At 47.3% G+C, this 15,606-nt stretch overlaps 1 protein-coding gene across 2 annotated transcripts in view; it reads right to left on the bottom strand.

Moving 5' to 3' along the window:
* Positions 1-4,819: 4,819 nt before the first annotated feature.
* Positions 4,820-15,606, bottom strand: part of LOC129386796 (uncharacterized) — a 111,995-nt gene continuing 101,208 nt past the window's right edge. For both annotated transcript variants that reach the window (XM_055075006.2, XM_055075005.1), the window contains one exon: positions 4,820-5,064. In XM_055075006.2, the coding sequence (XP_054930981.1) occupies positions 5,029-5,064 (36 nt within the window). In that variant the 3' untranslated portion in view covers positions 4,820-5,028. The remainder of the gene's footprint in view (positions 5,065-15,606) is intronic.

The raw sequence follows: 15,606 nt of genomic DNA, 5'->3' as shown, positions 1-15,606 counted from the left end.
TTCATGTGTCGCTTCGAAGCAGCTGAGTCAAGGGAGCAATGATAGAAGCGAAATTCCGGATAAAACGACGAAAGTAGGAGGAAATCCCGATAAAGCTCCGAAGTTCTTTCGGGGACGTGGGTTTTGGGAATTCGGGGACGGCGCGAAGTTTAGAAGCATCAGGTAGTATGCCATCTTTCGATACGACGTGTCCAAGTATTGCAAGCTGCTTGGCTCCAAAGCGACATTTCTTCAAGTTGAGCTGGAGGCCTGCCTCGGCGATGCACTGCAGGACTTGTTCGAGACGGTACAGATGTGTGGGGAAATCTGGAAAAAGGACGACGACATCTTCGAGGTAACATAGGCATGTCTTCCATTTTAGCCCACTAAGGAGATTGTCCATCATTCGTTCGAATGCAGCAGTGGTGTTGCAAAGCCGAAACGGCATAACGTTGAATTCATATAGATCGTCTGGGGTCACGAAGGCTGTCTTCGGGCGATCGGCAGGATTCATAGGCACTTGCCAATAGCCTTAGCGTAAATCGAGCGAAGAAAAATAGTCTGGGCCTTGCAAACAATCCAGAGCATCGTCGATGTGCGATAAAGGGTAGACGTCTCTGCGGCTTATGTTATTAAGACGGCGGTAGTGGAGGCAAAATCGAGTTGAGCCATCTTTTTTTCTTAACCAGGACTACAGGTGACGCCCAGGGTCTATTAGAGGGTTGAACCAATCCACGCTCAAGCATTTCGCTTACTTGATTTTCAATAACACGGCGCTCCACCGGTGATACACGATAAGGCCTCTGGCGCAGTGGTGCGTGGGTGCCGATGTCGATCTCGTGACGTACAGTCGATGTACGGCCTAGGGGGGTTGTTGACAGTCGAACGTAGATTGGTATTTTAGTAGAAGGCTGAGAAGCTGCGAACGCTGCGTAGGGCTCAAGAGGGCATCTACTGAGCTATGGAAGACGTCTTGCGTAGGCTGGCAACAAGGCAAGCTATAAGGCAACGAGTTCACGTCTGAACAGGTGTGTGTCAAGAGGTACGTCAAAGATAGTCACTGAATCGGCAGGCTGAAGACGTCCAAGGGATTCGCCACGACGTAAGACGAGGGCAGTGGCCTTAGTGTTGAAAACGAGCAGTCGCGTGCAGCCACCGCTGACAGATAGGACAGCGAAGGGAAGGGAACACCGTCGGCGAACAAAAATGTCCGATGGGACAAACAGGGCAGTAGTGTCAGTGGTGAAAGTAGATCAGGCATTCGCAATCACAAAAGAGTGCGGAAGGATCGTCGTGTCTTCTGTAACGGCCAGTTTGTCACCAAAATGATGAATGTCATGTAAACGGGTATCGGGAAGCGGAGAAAATTCAACTTTGGCGCGAGAACAATCAATGATGGCCTGATGATCGGAAAGGCAGTCCCACTCCAAGATGACGTCCTATGAACAGGATGAGAGGACTGTGAACTCGACTGTATACGTATATCCTTGAATGACGATGCATGTGGTACATGCGGCAACAGGGGTAATGCACTGGGAACTTGCTGTCCGGAGTGACAGCGCAGATAAGGGCGTCATTACTTTTCGAAGCTTGCGGCAAAGTCCTTCCGTAACTACTGAAACGGCGGCGCATGTGTCGACTAATGCCAGTGTGACGACTCCTTCTACGAATACTTCGATTACGTTCGTCGGAAGAGAGTGAGGCTTTGTGTGGTTAGACTGGAACGCAGTTCTCGCCTCTTGAACTGCGGTAGCTAGTTTTCCTGCTCCGATAGGGCTGGACGCCGCCGCATGGGGGAAAGTGAGCGGCGACGAGGGGATGGCGAGCGACGATCACGGGCAGAAGGAATGACGTTGCTCGTAGACGGCAAGTGCGAGTCATTTGGTGGCGAGAAGGACGAAGCGTAGGAGCGGACAGGTTGGTCATTACCTTGAAGCCGTAAGCGACGGCGACAATGCCGTGCCACGTGACTAGGGATTCCACAGAAGAAGCACATGGGGCGATTGTCGGGTGTAAGCCAGGGCCCCATGCTAGCTGGTGATCTGGTGGTGTACTCTGAAGGGATTGGACGTGGCGGGGCAGGAAACGGTGGTGCTGAAAAAGTCGATGGAGGTGGTCGTGCTGCAAGCACGTCGTAGCTTAGAGGTACAGGCAATGGTGGCGCTGCACGAGGGGCTGAATAGCTTCGGACACTTGTTCCTGAAGCATCTGACGCAACGTAGGAGCCAAGGAGGGCGTAGGTCCTGGGACGGCGGTGAGTAGGGATAGCTGCCGGGGGACTTCGGAGCGTATAGTTTCCTTGATGTCGCCGAGCAGATGGTCGTTGTTAGTCACAGCGGCTAAACTTGCAAGGGAAGTATCGGGGACCGAAGAACGTCGAGTGAGTATATGTTGCCTCCTGTATTCGTCGTATCTTTGACAAAGTTCAGCGGCTTCGACCACGGTCCGCGGGCTTTTCGAGAGGAGCATTTGCAATACGTCGTCTTCGATGCCCTTCATTACGTGACGGTTCTTGTCGGACTCAGTCATCGATGGATCGACGCGCTTGCAAAGGTCCACACGTCTTCTATGTACTTGGTGAAGTTTTCACCGGGTTGCTGGGAACGGCTGCGCAAGCACTTTTCGGCACGGAGCTTCAGCGCCTCAGGGCTACCGAAAACTTGCGTAATGGGCGCCTTGAAATCTGGCTAGGTGCTGAGGTGGGATTCGTGGTTGTGGTACTACACGCTAGCGACACCCGTGAGACAGAAGTTCACGCAACTGAGCTTCGCAGCATCGTCCCATTTATTGTGGGCCCTCACCCGCTCATATGTCGAGAGCCAATCTTCCACGTCGTATTCGCCGGAACCTCTGAAGATCGGAGAATCGCGTACACGCACTGCGCTAGGACAATTCAATGTTGGCGATGCCGGAGGTGTTGTTTGGCTGGCGTCGTCAGGCATGATGGCCGGCGGTGTCCGATTACGTAGTTCCAGGGTGGCTGGGGAAGTACTACTCAGCACAGCTTCACCAAACAAATAGTGCGGTTTATTGAGCAGTCAGGAACGCAAGCGTCTCAATCGAGCGTCAGACACCGAGAGCGCGAGCCCCTCTTCGTCGGCGTGCCGATGATGATAGTGCGTTCAAATGGCGCTAGTCTTCTTCGCTACAATATATATATATATATATATATATATATATATATATATAGTGCTACGGAACAGTATTTGCGATGACGAAGAGGCGAGCAGTGTGATGACGACGACCACTATTGGAGGCTAACGCGGGCTGTTGCCTCTTGGCCAAGTGCATCGTATTTCCTTGTAAATATACTTGTATATAGCTTTTCGTGTGCGTCTTCCTGCGTACCAATATATATATATGGCCGGTGAAAATCACGCTGACCCCGGTAGCAATATGAAGAAAGAAGAGTACAACGTACGTTGAATGCACAGTACATTGCACTGAGGTTTCGGCTGGTGGAACGGTTGCGGTAGTGGAACTTCCTCCGTCAGGGCGGTTTTAAAGTTCGTGCTATTTTTCGTCGTGGTAGCATGGCGCATCCACGGCGTCGACTTCCCTCACCCTCGAACACATTTGAAGGTGAGGCGGGCCACCTACCCGACCACTTTTGGTGCGCTTCTACACTTGAGGCCGTTACGGAAACTTCAGCGGGTGGGATAAGAGTTTAGGCGTAATGTTCACGCCTACATGAGCGTGCGCGGTGGGGGACCGCAGCTAATGAAGAGCCAGGAGCCAGTAGAGATGATCTCCGAGGATGCTGTGACCCCAAGTGGTATCGAGCTGCCGTGATACAAATCTTGAGGGAACCCGGCATTGGCGTGGGAGCCACGGGTGGTCGCGGTCGCCTGCATTCCTTGAACAGCGCTGTTCACTGTTCACGCTTATCCAACCCGAACAGCGCTTTTCACTGAAGAGAGACAGTAAGCGTATAAAGCCGGCGGCCGAGATAATGAATTCGCGCTAGATGTGCGAAGGCCCAGTGGCCTTCAGCAACCGCACAGGCGCTAAACGGCGAGCGCTAGCACTGCCTCCTACTCCGCGAGAGGAGTACACAAAGAATGGTCGTAAACGGGAAGCGGAATGGTGACTTCATGGGGCTTAGAAGACTTTTTTGTATTTTAGATCCTGAATAAATTTTTTGTAAATCTGTAAGTGACACCTCTAAATATAAAGAGTGAACATGAGAATATTCCTAATATGTGGAAAACAATAGGAAACTCTTTATGAGTGCGGTCCTTTTCCAACGGGCATGGAGCTCATATAGATTCGCTTCGAGGTTGCTACATTCTCCCCTAGAGCAGATTCCCCTTTACGCTACATCTCTGAGGCCGGAGTATCTACCACTGTCCTCTGTGATGCCGGCTGGTAATGTCCGTAATTTAAATATGTAGTAGCCTTCGCGCTGTTCCTGCTCACGATTGTTGCGAAAACCGGACTGTAGTAGAGTTACTGAGATTTGGCCAAAACCATGTTTCGGCAGACGCAGACGCCTTGATAAAGTGAAGTTCGGTAGCAAAGTGGTGTGATAGTTTTTTTGGTTATTAAAGCGCAAGCAAAATCACGTCTCAGTTTGTCAAATGTATTCTTGCCCATGGCTGTTGCAGTGTAAACTTAATACTCAATACTTGTGATTGTTGGGATGATGGCTGCTTCTTCTTTTATGATTTCATCTGCGCAGGCCCCAAACATCGAAATGAAGGTCCCATATATGCATTAGTGTGCTGCTATCGATTTAAGAGCTGTTTCCGATGGAGTCAAGTGAAGTTCTTCGCGCAGGCGCGTCTTCAACTCATCGTATGTTTCCCGTGAGACAACCATTTGTTTTTAGAGAGGGCATATTAGTTTTATTCGGTTCAGTTTATCAGAACGCCTTATGCCTTCGTTGCACGACTGTATGCAGCACGGCATATACATGCCACATGCTGTTCATGGAATGCTACCTCAAGATGAGAAAGCAAACTGTGAAGTAGCGTTGGTGGTCTGGAGACCTCAGCAGGGCCGGACACGTAGATCTTGGTTCTCGCGCGGCAAGGCGGTCAGCTCCAATCAGTCACAGCGCTCGTTCCGGCACTGGGTGGTGCTCTGCAGCATCGAAGGGGGCAGAAATTTTTTACTCGATGCCGTAGAGAAAAACGGAGTACTTATCGGACGCATGCAAAACCATGATTCCAGCATCGAGCCACACGAAAAGGTAAACAATTTAGAGCTCGTTTTTCAAAGCACAATAGTTTTGTCGCACGCTTACGCCTAAATGGGTTATAATAGAGGATATTTTTGCTACGCTGGAGAAAATATCATTTGAAAGCATTCAAGACAGGGTGCTGAAACGGAACGTTTTTCGTTCTGCTTTTACTTTCGTTCCAAAGAAAAAATTTCTTTTCTGGTTCTGCTCCGCAACGAAAAAAAAGAAGGTCCGTAACTGTTTATAACGGTTTCGGTTCGCATGCAAAAATTTTTGAAGTACCGATCAAGAATCCAGTAGTAATAATAATAAAAATAGTCAAGTATTAGTAAAAATAGATCATGCTCACTGCTTGGCACTGCCAGTGCAAGGGGCGGCAGCCTTCGTTAGTGGAGCGCTCTACCGGCTATCGCTCGCAGTATCGCTGCCTGAGATACGCGCTTATGCGGACCCCTGAAGTTCGCGCTAATTTTGACGTTGCCTGACATTGGTTGTTTCGGATTGCCGACTGTTTCCTTGAACCTAAAATCGATCGAAAATATTTCACTTTCACTCCGAAACAAAATAATAAATAACGTTCCGGTTCTGTTCTTCTTTACGGTCAAAAATGTCCTTTTGTTTCGTTTTTGTTATCGTTTCGTTCCGAGACACTGATTCAAGATGACATAAAAAGTGGCTTTAGGGTGACAATACACGCAAAGCGCAGTGGCAGTGTACTTTTTACGTCCCATCATTGTGCATAGCCATTGCCATAGATCCTACATATGTCTGTATCTACCATGACTACTCACTGTTTGTGATGTCTTAAAGGACCCCTCACCAGGCCACATAGAGAATTTCTGTTATACGCTGCAAGTTCTTATGTGCCCTCTACAGAGCATTCTGCCGCGTGATTTTTTTCAAATTGGTTCATTGATAGCCGAGATAGAAATATTTGGGTGCCGCGAACCCATGATTTCAGGAAGCGAGGGCCAAGAGAGACAGACGCTCTCTCCACTTGTCCCGTCTAGCCACAGTGCCACCTGGAGGAGTTGCTAGCCTTCGCAAGCGAAAGTCTTTCCCTGCGTTCTCCCATTTCGGAGCACGAGGATCGCGGGACGCATACGCCACGCATACGCCGTCATTGCTTTTTTGTTGCGTTTGCCTCATTTCTTGCGGCACACAACCTTGCACGTTGTGCAGGAGAACACCTAACTAGCAGCATAAATCAGCGCTACGCGAATACTGACGCACACACAAGCGGATCATAGAGCATGATCGCGCGCTGGAACACGGTAGAAAATGACATAGTTTCGTTCTCGCGCGCGGCAGCACGATGTGGGAACAAGCAGACAAAACGGAAGTACATCTCTCTTGCTGCAGTGCGAAGTGAAACAAGAACACGCAGACATTCGGTTTTGTGTTTTTTTTTATTTCTCTAAACTTTAATTCGTCTACCGAAGGAACAGATTACACAAGTAACAGATGTTTCCTTGAAAAATTCTCGAATTCGTGGGTTACTACGAGCGACGTCACAGCAGTGCGATGTACGTAACCGCACTTGTGCGATATATGTCGACTCTCCGGTTGGCTGCAAAATGCCTGCGAGGAGAAGGGCAAACGACGGCGTTTGGTTTGAAGTTTCAGCTCTCTCCTCGACGCGTAGCGATGTAACACTTAGCAGGCATGATCGTTAGCGCGCATTGAATGGAAGGCGCTAGCTCAAGATGGCCGGAGCTGGTGAGGCAATACATACCTTTGGTCACTTCGTTCCCAATATCATGCACATAGTTGTCACTGGATACTGAGGACACGACTGCAGGTTTAATCAAAGGATACGAAAACCTCAGCTCGCCCCTGTTGCGGCGAAATTGAAGACAAAGAGAACGTCCTTTTCCGTAGCAAAGCACGCTTGGCACAAAATAGTGCATAGGTGTATTGTGAATAGGGAATGGCTCAATGAAATTTCGTCACGACCATAAATAGATTTTCTGGTTATGCTGGGAAATTTTAGAAAAGCTCCACAGTTCAATACCAGCCTCTTTTTTTCGGACCAAGGAGATTAATATACTTTCTTACGTTAGACGGCACATTGCGTAAACAGAAGAGGAAGCACATCTTGTGCTTGTTCATAGTTAACGCGATGCGCGTAAAGTCCACCGTAGAACGTGTACGTATACGTTTGAACAAATGAGTTAAATTCTCCAGTTATCCCCAGTGCGTGTAGATGATCATGAGCACCCGAAAAAAAAACCTCGCCTGCGGCCCATTCTTGAAGAGAGGACTAGCTCTCGCCACTTTCTGAACAGCCTGCTGACGCACGGTCATGCATCAGCTGGTCGTTGACGTGAGCCATTTGGCGATCGCATTTTACCACATGCCCAAGCGCATGCACCCATGCACACACATTCAAAGCTTCTAAAAAGCGTGGAATTCATTGTTTCTCATAAGACCCGCTCTTCGAAACGCTACGCGTTTGTGTTGTTCCTCTATCAGCTGTGTCAGGGTACCCTCACAATACAGCTTCGTCGATTTCAGTATTACCAAAACTTGGACCAGCTGGTGCAGGTTCATTCCGATAAAAGCGTTAAAGAACTAACGTCAAGAACAACAAGGCATGAGTGTGCCATCAAAAAACGTTTTCTGGAATTGAGAAAACTATACATAATTGATTGTGAAGAACTTCACATTGAAACAACATCGTCAAAGCCCATCACTGCGACCGTAATGCGTTCGCATTGAATAATATAGAGACTCAACTCATAGCCGTCGACGATACGAGTTATGTATGAGGTGTGTACTCCAGCGGGGGTGCTCTTTCGCGCTTTGCTAAGAACACTCGGTGCCATCTAACGCCGCCGCCGCGAAGCCTGCGCCTGGCCTCCGAAGTGCATGGCGCGCCGGTTCGTACGAACGCCAAGGAACAGGTCAAGGTGCCGCCGGGTTCCTCTCTCGCCTTTCTTTTTGGACACGATGCGCCATCTAAGCGACACTTCATAGAAGTCCAAGCTTGGCCTCCGGGATAAAAAGCGTGGCGCGGGGGTGCCTACAAATGCCGAGAATCGTTCCCTCGCTTGCCGCACACTTAGTGGCACATACTCGCAGGCACATACTGAGAGACTGAAGTTGGCGAGACGTTCATTAAGAGCGACACGTGCCCAGTGTATTCACGGCACAGCTCGCTAAAGCGTTGGTGTGAAAGGCTTTCATTCAAAGGGGCAAAAACCCAGTGCATTCGTGGCGCAGCCTCGTAATGCTCCTGGTTTCTGTCCTTGAGGAAACCTTGTGTCCTGCATTCCGTTGCACTCAGCATCGGAGAAATTTAAGGGGTCTTTTTCGCCATTGCAGAGCGCCGCATTACCAGTGGCACATATGTGTTACCCAAGTCGGCGTCAAAAATGTTGACTGAATAGAGGCACGCAACTGCTGGCACGTAGCCAGTGATCCAAGTTAGCATCGAAGAGGTTCCTTTGCGTGGTACATATCACGTATATTCATGGCAAATATATTCATTTGCTTCATTTGAGTGGCACATATCGAGTGCTCCACCACTGAGAAACTAGTTTCCAACGAAAAAGGATATTGTTGATCCCTCTTTCATAGGAATCGGTAGAACACGAAAGTGATGCGTGTCTTCACAGAAGCTGTTGCATGTTTGCTTCGTGAACTCACGGTCTGCTGCAGCCAAAGGTGCACTATTTGTAGATCAGCGACCATGTTCTGGTTCGTTTGCCATGAAGCGTCCTGTTGGCGAGCGGCGACGACCAGCTGCCGAGTGGCTTCGGCCACGGTACGAGAATCTTGGTGAGACACTGAAGTGTCTTGGGCAGCCGCTTGAGTTGCGACGCGCTGAGCTTCAGGAATGCGATTGGCAGTGCTCGCAGCGTGCTCCGCGAACAAGCAAACTCGTTCTGCTTCACTCTGGCGTGTCTCATGCTGCTCCAAAGCGAGATTCGCCCGTCCACGTCATTGCCTTTCTGTGCAGTTTAGCGTAGCGGTTTTCATAGTTGGTGGTATCGTAAGCGATGCGGTAGACGGCATGTAAACACTGCTGATGCATGGTGAAGCTGCACTCCGCAAGCGTCGACGCGTAACAGGCTAAATCGAATGCGAAAGACAAATATGCCCAAACATGTGCCCATGTACCTTAACAGCGTTGTCACCTGAGCAGAATGCCTACACCGCCTACACCAGGCTACACTGCGTTGGAACCTCCGCTGCCCTGAGGCTACCCAAGCGCTCACTGTTGGCGCTCCTTACTCTCACGGCTACTAAATGGCGGCACCACCCCTGTCTTTTCCAGCCCGGCCGAAGTTCATCGACCCTTCACGTTTCGCGGAGGCCGGATTGTTCAACGGGCGACCGAGTATAGGTATCTGGGCATCAACCTCTGCACACAGCCTGACTACACTGCTACCCATGAAGATCACCTGCGTACAGCGTCAAGGCGGGCCAGCAGTGTTTTCTACGTCGGCGGGGTATGTGGGGCTTTAACCGCTACATCACGGTTCGCGAGCTCTGGAAGGCGGTACACCTCCCTGCCCTCACCTTTGTCAACGCCGTCGTTTGCATGTCTTCGTCGAGTCGGGAGTGGCAGGAGTGAGGCCAGCGGGCCGTCGGGCGCCTGGGAACGTCGCCAACGAGGCCGTCCAAGGTGTCCTTGGCTGGTCAAGCTTAGAGGCACGCGAGGTGAGGAGCAAGATTTCGTATGGTGTGCGACTGCGGCCAATGGAGAAGCACCGGTGGGCATGCAAGGTGTTTGACTACATCAGTGATAATGGCTTGCGAACAAGGTGGATGAAGCGCCTGCAACAACTGCGCCGGAAGTTCGGTTTTTTTGGTTGCCCTGAACAAGCGGAAAGTACTCATATGACTGCTAAGGTGGTAAGCAGTCGGGTGCGCCAAAGCAAAACGAAAATTTGGTAAAAGGCCATGGACACCAAGTCTACGCTGCAGCTGTACAGAGTCTGCAAGAAAGCCATCCACCGGGAGTTGGGGGGGACTTTCACTACAACAGCATTGGTAGCAGTCTGTTGTTTGAGGTGTGGGCCGGCGCACTGAGAACACTGGCATATCGTCACTACTACGACCCAACCATAACCAGCAGCATCTGTAGGGCATGCGGCGAGGTGGACGAGAGCATTGAACACGTAGCGCTGCGATGCAAGATCTTCCCCTCTTTTCTTCCAGATGACGCCACCTTATTCCACGCGCTGGGATTACAACTCCCGAGTCGACGACGACATGCAAACGACGGCGTTGATGCCACATCAGGCCACGGGGGGGAAGTGCTGCTGGCTGCAGCGAGCGTGACGAAAAGACGGCTCTGCGAGTGGTGCACCGCTAATGAACCGACCCTCTCTCTCTCTCTCTCTCTCTCTCTTTTTACAACGTTATCATTTTGCTTCTTTCCTTTCTCTTTTTCTATTATAATTTCTTTCTTGTTTTTCTTTGGCCTGAGTAGTTTGGAATACTACTCACCCGTTACAAAGGGTACGGCCACAAGTTCAGTTCCGTTCAGAGTTACCATAGTTGACGCGTTCGCATCAACGCTATATCCGTTACAGGAAGTTCGTGGTTGACTCCGGTATAAAACACTTTAGTATTAAATCTCGTAAAGGGTAATAATAGATGCACGGTACCACACAGAGATAACGAAAGAAATTGTGAAAACAAATAGCTTGGTACAACTGCGCCCTTTGCCAAAGCAGCGTCGTAGGGCGTATGCTAACACACAAGTAAACGCATTATCACGAATTGTAATTACGTACTTGCAGGAGATATGCCCGTAGCACACTACACCTTTTCGAGGCGCACGCTTTTCCGAATCCATAATATCCTAGGAATGTACAAAAGTAAGGCTGCAGAGAATTACTCCTAAACAGCGCAACTGGTTGCAAGCTGTACTGTTTTCTAAGCCTTAATGTCCTTGTAGTGCACAGAATAAAAAAGAAAGACCACTGCACCCACACTGGAAATCATACGCCTAGTTCAGCCATAGTTTGCAGCGGCCGTATTACATTTTCGAGCATTTGTTCAAGATAATTTTTGCAATGGCTTTATTTGCTCCACATGCGCGTATGCTCGTACACAGATTTTACATAGGACTCCACTAATTTTGCTAAAATTTAATTTTCGTAGCATTTATAGTTGTGCCTGCGCAACACGCAAAATTCGTCATCACACCTAAAACAAATCATAGCGTTCTCAAGCGTATATTAAATTATGGGGCTTTAGGTGCCAAAACCACTTCCTGATTATGAGGCACGCCGTAGTGGAAGACTCCGGAAATTTCGACCACCTGTCAACCAAGGGACCAGGTTGGCTTCAGGAAGAGATACTCGAAACGTATAACATCCATGCCGTTAATCAGGTTATCGAGAAATCCGCAGACTACAATAAGCCTCTCTATATGGCTTTCATAGACTACGAAAAGGCATTTGATTCAGTAGAGATACTAGCAGTCATAGAAACACTACGTAATCAAGGAGTACAGAACGCCTACATAAATGCCTTGGAAAATATCTACAGAGGTTCTAGAGCTGCCTTAATTCTACACAAGAAAAGCAGGAAGATACCTATAAAGAAAGGGGTCAGACAGGGAGACACAATCTCTGCAATGCTATTCACTGCGTGTTTGGAAGAAGTATTCAAGCTATTAAATTGGGAAGGCTTAGGAGTAAGGATCAACGGCGAATATATCAGCAACCTTCGTTTTGCTGATGACATTGTTCTGTTCAGCAACAATGCAGACTAGTTACGACAAATAATAATTGAGGACCATAACAGAGTGAGTGTAAAAGTGAAATTGAAGCTTAATATGCAGAAGACAAGCCGGGTAAAGGAACAAGAGAGCCGGGCAAAGGAACAAGAGTTCAGGATCGCCAGTCAGCCTCTAGAGTCTGTGAAGGAGTAGGTTTACCTAGGTCAATTAATCACCGGGAACCCTGATCATGAGAAGGAAATTCATAGAAGAATAAGTATGGATTCGATGGCGTACGGCACACATTGTCAGTTCCTGAATGGAAGCTTACCTTTATAATTGAAAAGGAAGGTGTACAATCAGTGCATTTCACCAGTGCTGACATATGGGGCAGAGACTTGGAGATTGACAAAGAAGCTTGAGAACAAGTTAAGGACCGCGCGTTGAGCGATGGAACGTGGATTGCTAGGTATAATGTTAAGAGACAGAAAGAGAGCGGTTTAGATCAGAGAGCATACGAGTATAGACGATATTATAATTGACACCATGAGAAAAAAAATGGAGCTGGGCAGGTCAGGTAATGCGTCGGTTAGATAACCGTTGGACCGTTAGGGTTACAGAATGTGTACCAAGAGAAGGGAAACGCAATCGAGGACGGCAGAAGACTAGGTGGAGCGATGAAATCAGGAAAATCGGGGGCGCTACTTCGAATCGGTTGGCACAGGACAGGGTTAATTGGAGATCGCAAGGAGAGGCCTTCGTCCTGTAGTGGATATAAAACAGGCTGATGACGATGATGATGATGTCACTTTGACGGCACTGCAGCATGATTATTATATTTAGTTGCGCTCTACAGATGGATGCTATAATCAAACGCGCTTCAGCTTCAGCCAAACATGAGCGCAGTCATATCTCCTCTGCGTTGTGTAGCTCTCAAGATGCATGCCGGGAAGAGTATCGCCCACGCAGTCCTTTGTAACGGTCGTGTCGCGCTTTGTTTCGTCGCTTTAATTACGCTTTAACGCTCTCCCATTTGGTGGCGTCGGCTTATCAAGCGTGTTATGTGCCTCAGCCGCTTGTGACGCGTGGTACAGTTACCAAAAAGACTCCTAAAGGTGCGCAAGCCGCTGAAAAGAAGCCATGCCACCGTGGAGCAGCAAAATGTTTGGCGCACTGCATGGCCGCTGCTAGGAGACGCATTGCCGATGGACAGTGGTAAAAGTTGTTCGCTTACTTAAGTATGGTGAGCGTCGCTTATGTTGTGACGGCCGTAACGAATGCCGAAGACAGCAATAAATGTGACGTAGGTAAGCAATGCTTCACGTTTAATTATTTGCTGGTTTGTGCGTGTCGTACCTTTCACCGTGAATACGTGCTCTTGCGCTACTCAATTTTATTGAAGCAAACTATCTGCTCGGTTCATAAGCACAGTTTTTTTTATCTGCATCAGTCACCATATTGGTTATACTTAAAGCTCGAGTATATGTTGCACTTTTGTGCGCACGCACAACATCAGACCTCATGTACGGAACTGGTGTTTTGTGCTGATATGGTCATAGGTTTAGAAATGAATTGTAACATATCCTTAATTAAAGAATATTGATTGCAGTAATTCAATTTGCAATCACCTGATATCGCGTTTTTACTGTTAAATTGTCACATTCTTGCGGTGTTGTTCTTTGTACTGGAGCGGAGTACGAACTGACGTTGGAATTTGCGTTAATTAGTTTGAATTATTAATAATTTTAAAATAATTATTCTTCAATTTTTATTATTACCAAAATTTTCTTGATAGAGTGTGTTCAAATTTTGGGTTTTTATTTTATATGTTCTGTGGTAATGTTTTATCTATTTGTGGTTTATTTATGCCTCTTTCATTAGATGTTGATAGTTGTTTACAGTGCGACTTAAGCAAGCAACTACAAGATTGTTAGATTAGTACTCTGTCCTTGGAGGCCCAGGAAGGAGATCGGAGAATTAGCAACTCACATACTGGCCGCAGGCGGACATGATTGTGCTCTCTACATAGCTGAGATTGTCTTCCTTATGATAGTATTTAGACATAGTGTGCCCGAACCTTCAACATTTATGTCTATTTGCATCATTGCTGGTGCTGCTGTAGAAATAAATGCGTGCTCTTACGCAGTGCTGTGCTCGAAGGCTTCTTCATTATTGCTTCATAGCCATGAAGAAAAAATAAGAGAGCAAGAAAAGATGCATTTTTGGTTGTGAAGGGAGAATGTTGAATTACCTTGCTTTGTACTTGCAAATAAAGTAATCATGACATTTTCAATAAATGTTTTTTGTCAGCTTCTCTTTTCAAGCTGCTACACACATCATTTCCATAATGTGGGTTCTGCTGCCTTATACCTCCAAAAATTCGTTTTGATACAGGCACGTTTGCAAGCAGAAATGCGTAGTAATTCAAACGTGTGCCACCTTCGCATATGTGCTTTCCACTTTTTTAAAATGTGATTATTAGAAACCTCACTGTAATATTTTGACGGCATCATACTGCTTGCAGAAAGCTTTCTTTCAACATGGACCACAGAAAAGAAATGTGTTGCGGGTCCAACCTTTCACCTCTACAAAAGCAGCACACGTATTTCACCAATTATTCTGTCTTTTGCACATTTAATCCTGAAATTACCAAGTATATGTGCCAGCTCATTTAAAAAGGTGAACTTTTATGATGCGTCGTGCCTTCTTTCCTAATTGTAGCAAGCTGCGTTGTGTAAACGAGCTGCGCTGAAGGAATAGTAAGGTGGCAAAGGTGATTTATAGACTGATCCGGACTGTCTTTGAATATCAAAAATATAGAATTTGAGTTGCAATGTTGATTTCTGCTGAACAAGTTTATAGCAATCGCAACAGCATTTCCACAATAATCGTTAGTAGGAACATGCCAATACCTGACTGATTATCGTGTAAATAACCAATTGTGGTTAACGGCAGAGCTGTTAATTCAGCACTCCATTTCCGGTTGCGGAAAGCATTCTGCCGCAGATATTCTCAAGAACACATACTGGAAACATGCCATAAAATGTATTGCTGTTCCAGTTGAGATAGTTACGTACAGAATGTTGCTGCAGAGCGTGCATAAATAATAACTAAATCAGCAACGCACTTCATTGCAGATGGTGACTTCCAGTTTCTGGAAAGTCGGGCCATGCACAATTTATGACAAATTGGTATGCTTTCAGTACTTGCTGGTTTCAATATACTATGACATCTCCCCTAAAGAAATGAAAAAAAAAAAACATTTATAAAACTTTGTCTCTAAACAATTTTATTGCCTATCCCGCAAATTCTGATTTCTGTCGCCGCTTTCAGTACTTGCTGGTTTTAACATAAGAGTGCATCTTGAAACAATATTTCTTTCATGGACAAGCTGATACTCGTCTTTCCTGCACAAGATTCCGCTTCATTGTTATGACAGCTCCTAATGTTAAGAATCTGTATAAATCTCCAAGATTTATAATGCTGTCTCATTGTGCAGGCATCTCAATCAATGTCATATTGTCAAATATTTAGAATCCTATGCACAAGCCAGCCAAATGTTGCCCTGTCTAAAAAAGAGAGATATTGAAAGAGCATAGGTTAGGGCGTGTTGGTATTCCATAACTGAGGTTTTTAGCGCACGAAAAGGGACGACAGACAGAGGCAAGGCGCGGACACAGCGTCTTGCCTCTGTCGACACAGAGATATTGTTTCTAAATCTTTCCTAGCCTTGAAGCTGGGTATATTTGTTTGCCTTATT

The sequence above is a fragment of the Dermacentor andersoni genome, chromosome 8, assembly GCF_023375885.2.
Source record: "Dermacentor andersoni chromosome 8, qqDerAnde1_hic_scaffold, whole genome shotgun sequence".
Lineage (NCBI taxonomy): Eukaryota > Metazoa > Arthropoda > Arachnida > Ixodida > Ixodidae > Dermacentor > Dermacentor andersoni.
Note: the sequence above shows the minus strand (reverse complement) of the source record. Positions and strands in the feature narration are given on the sequence as shown.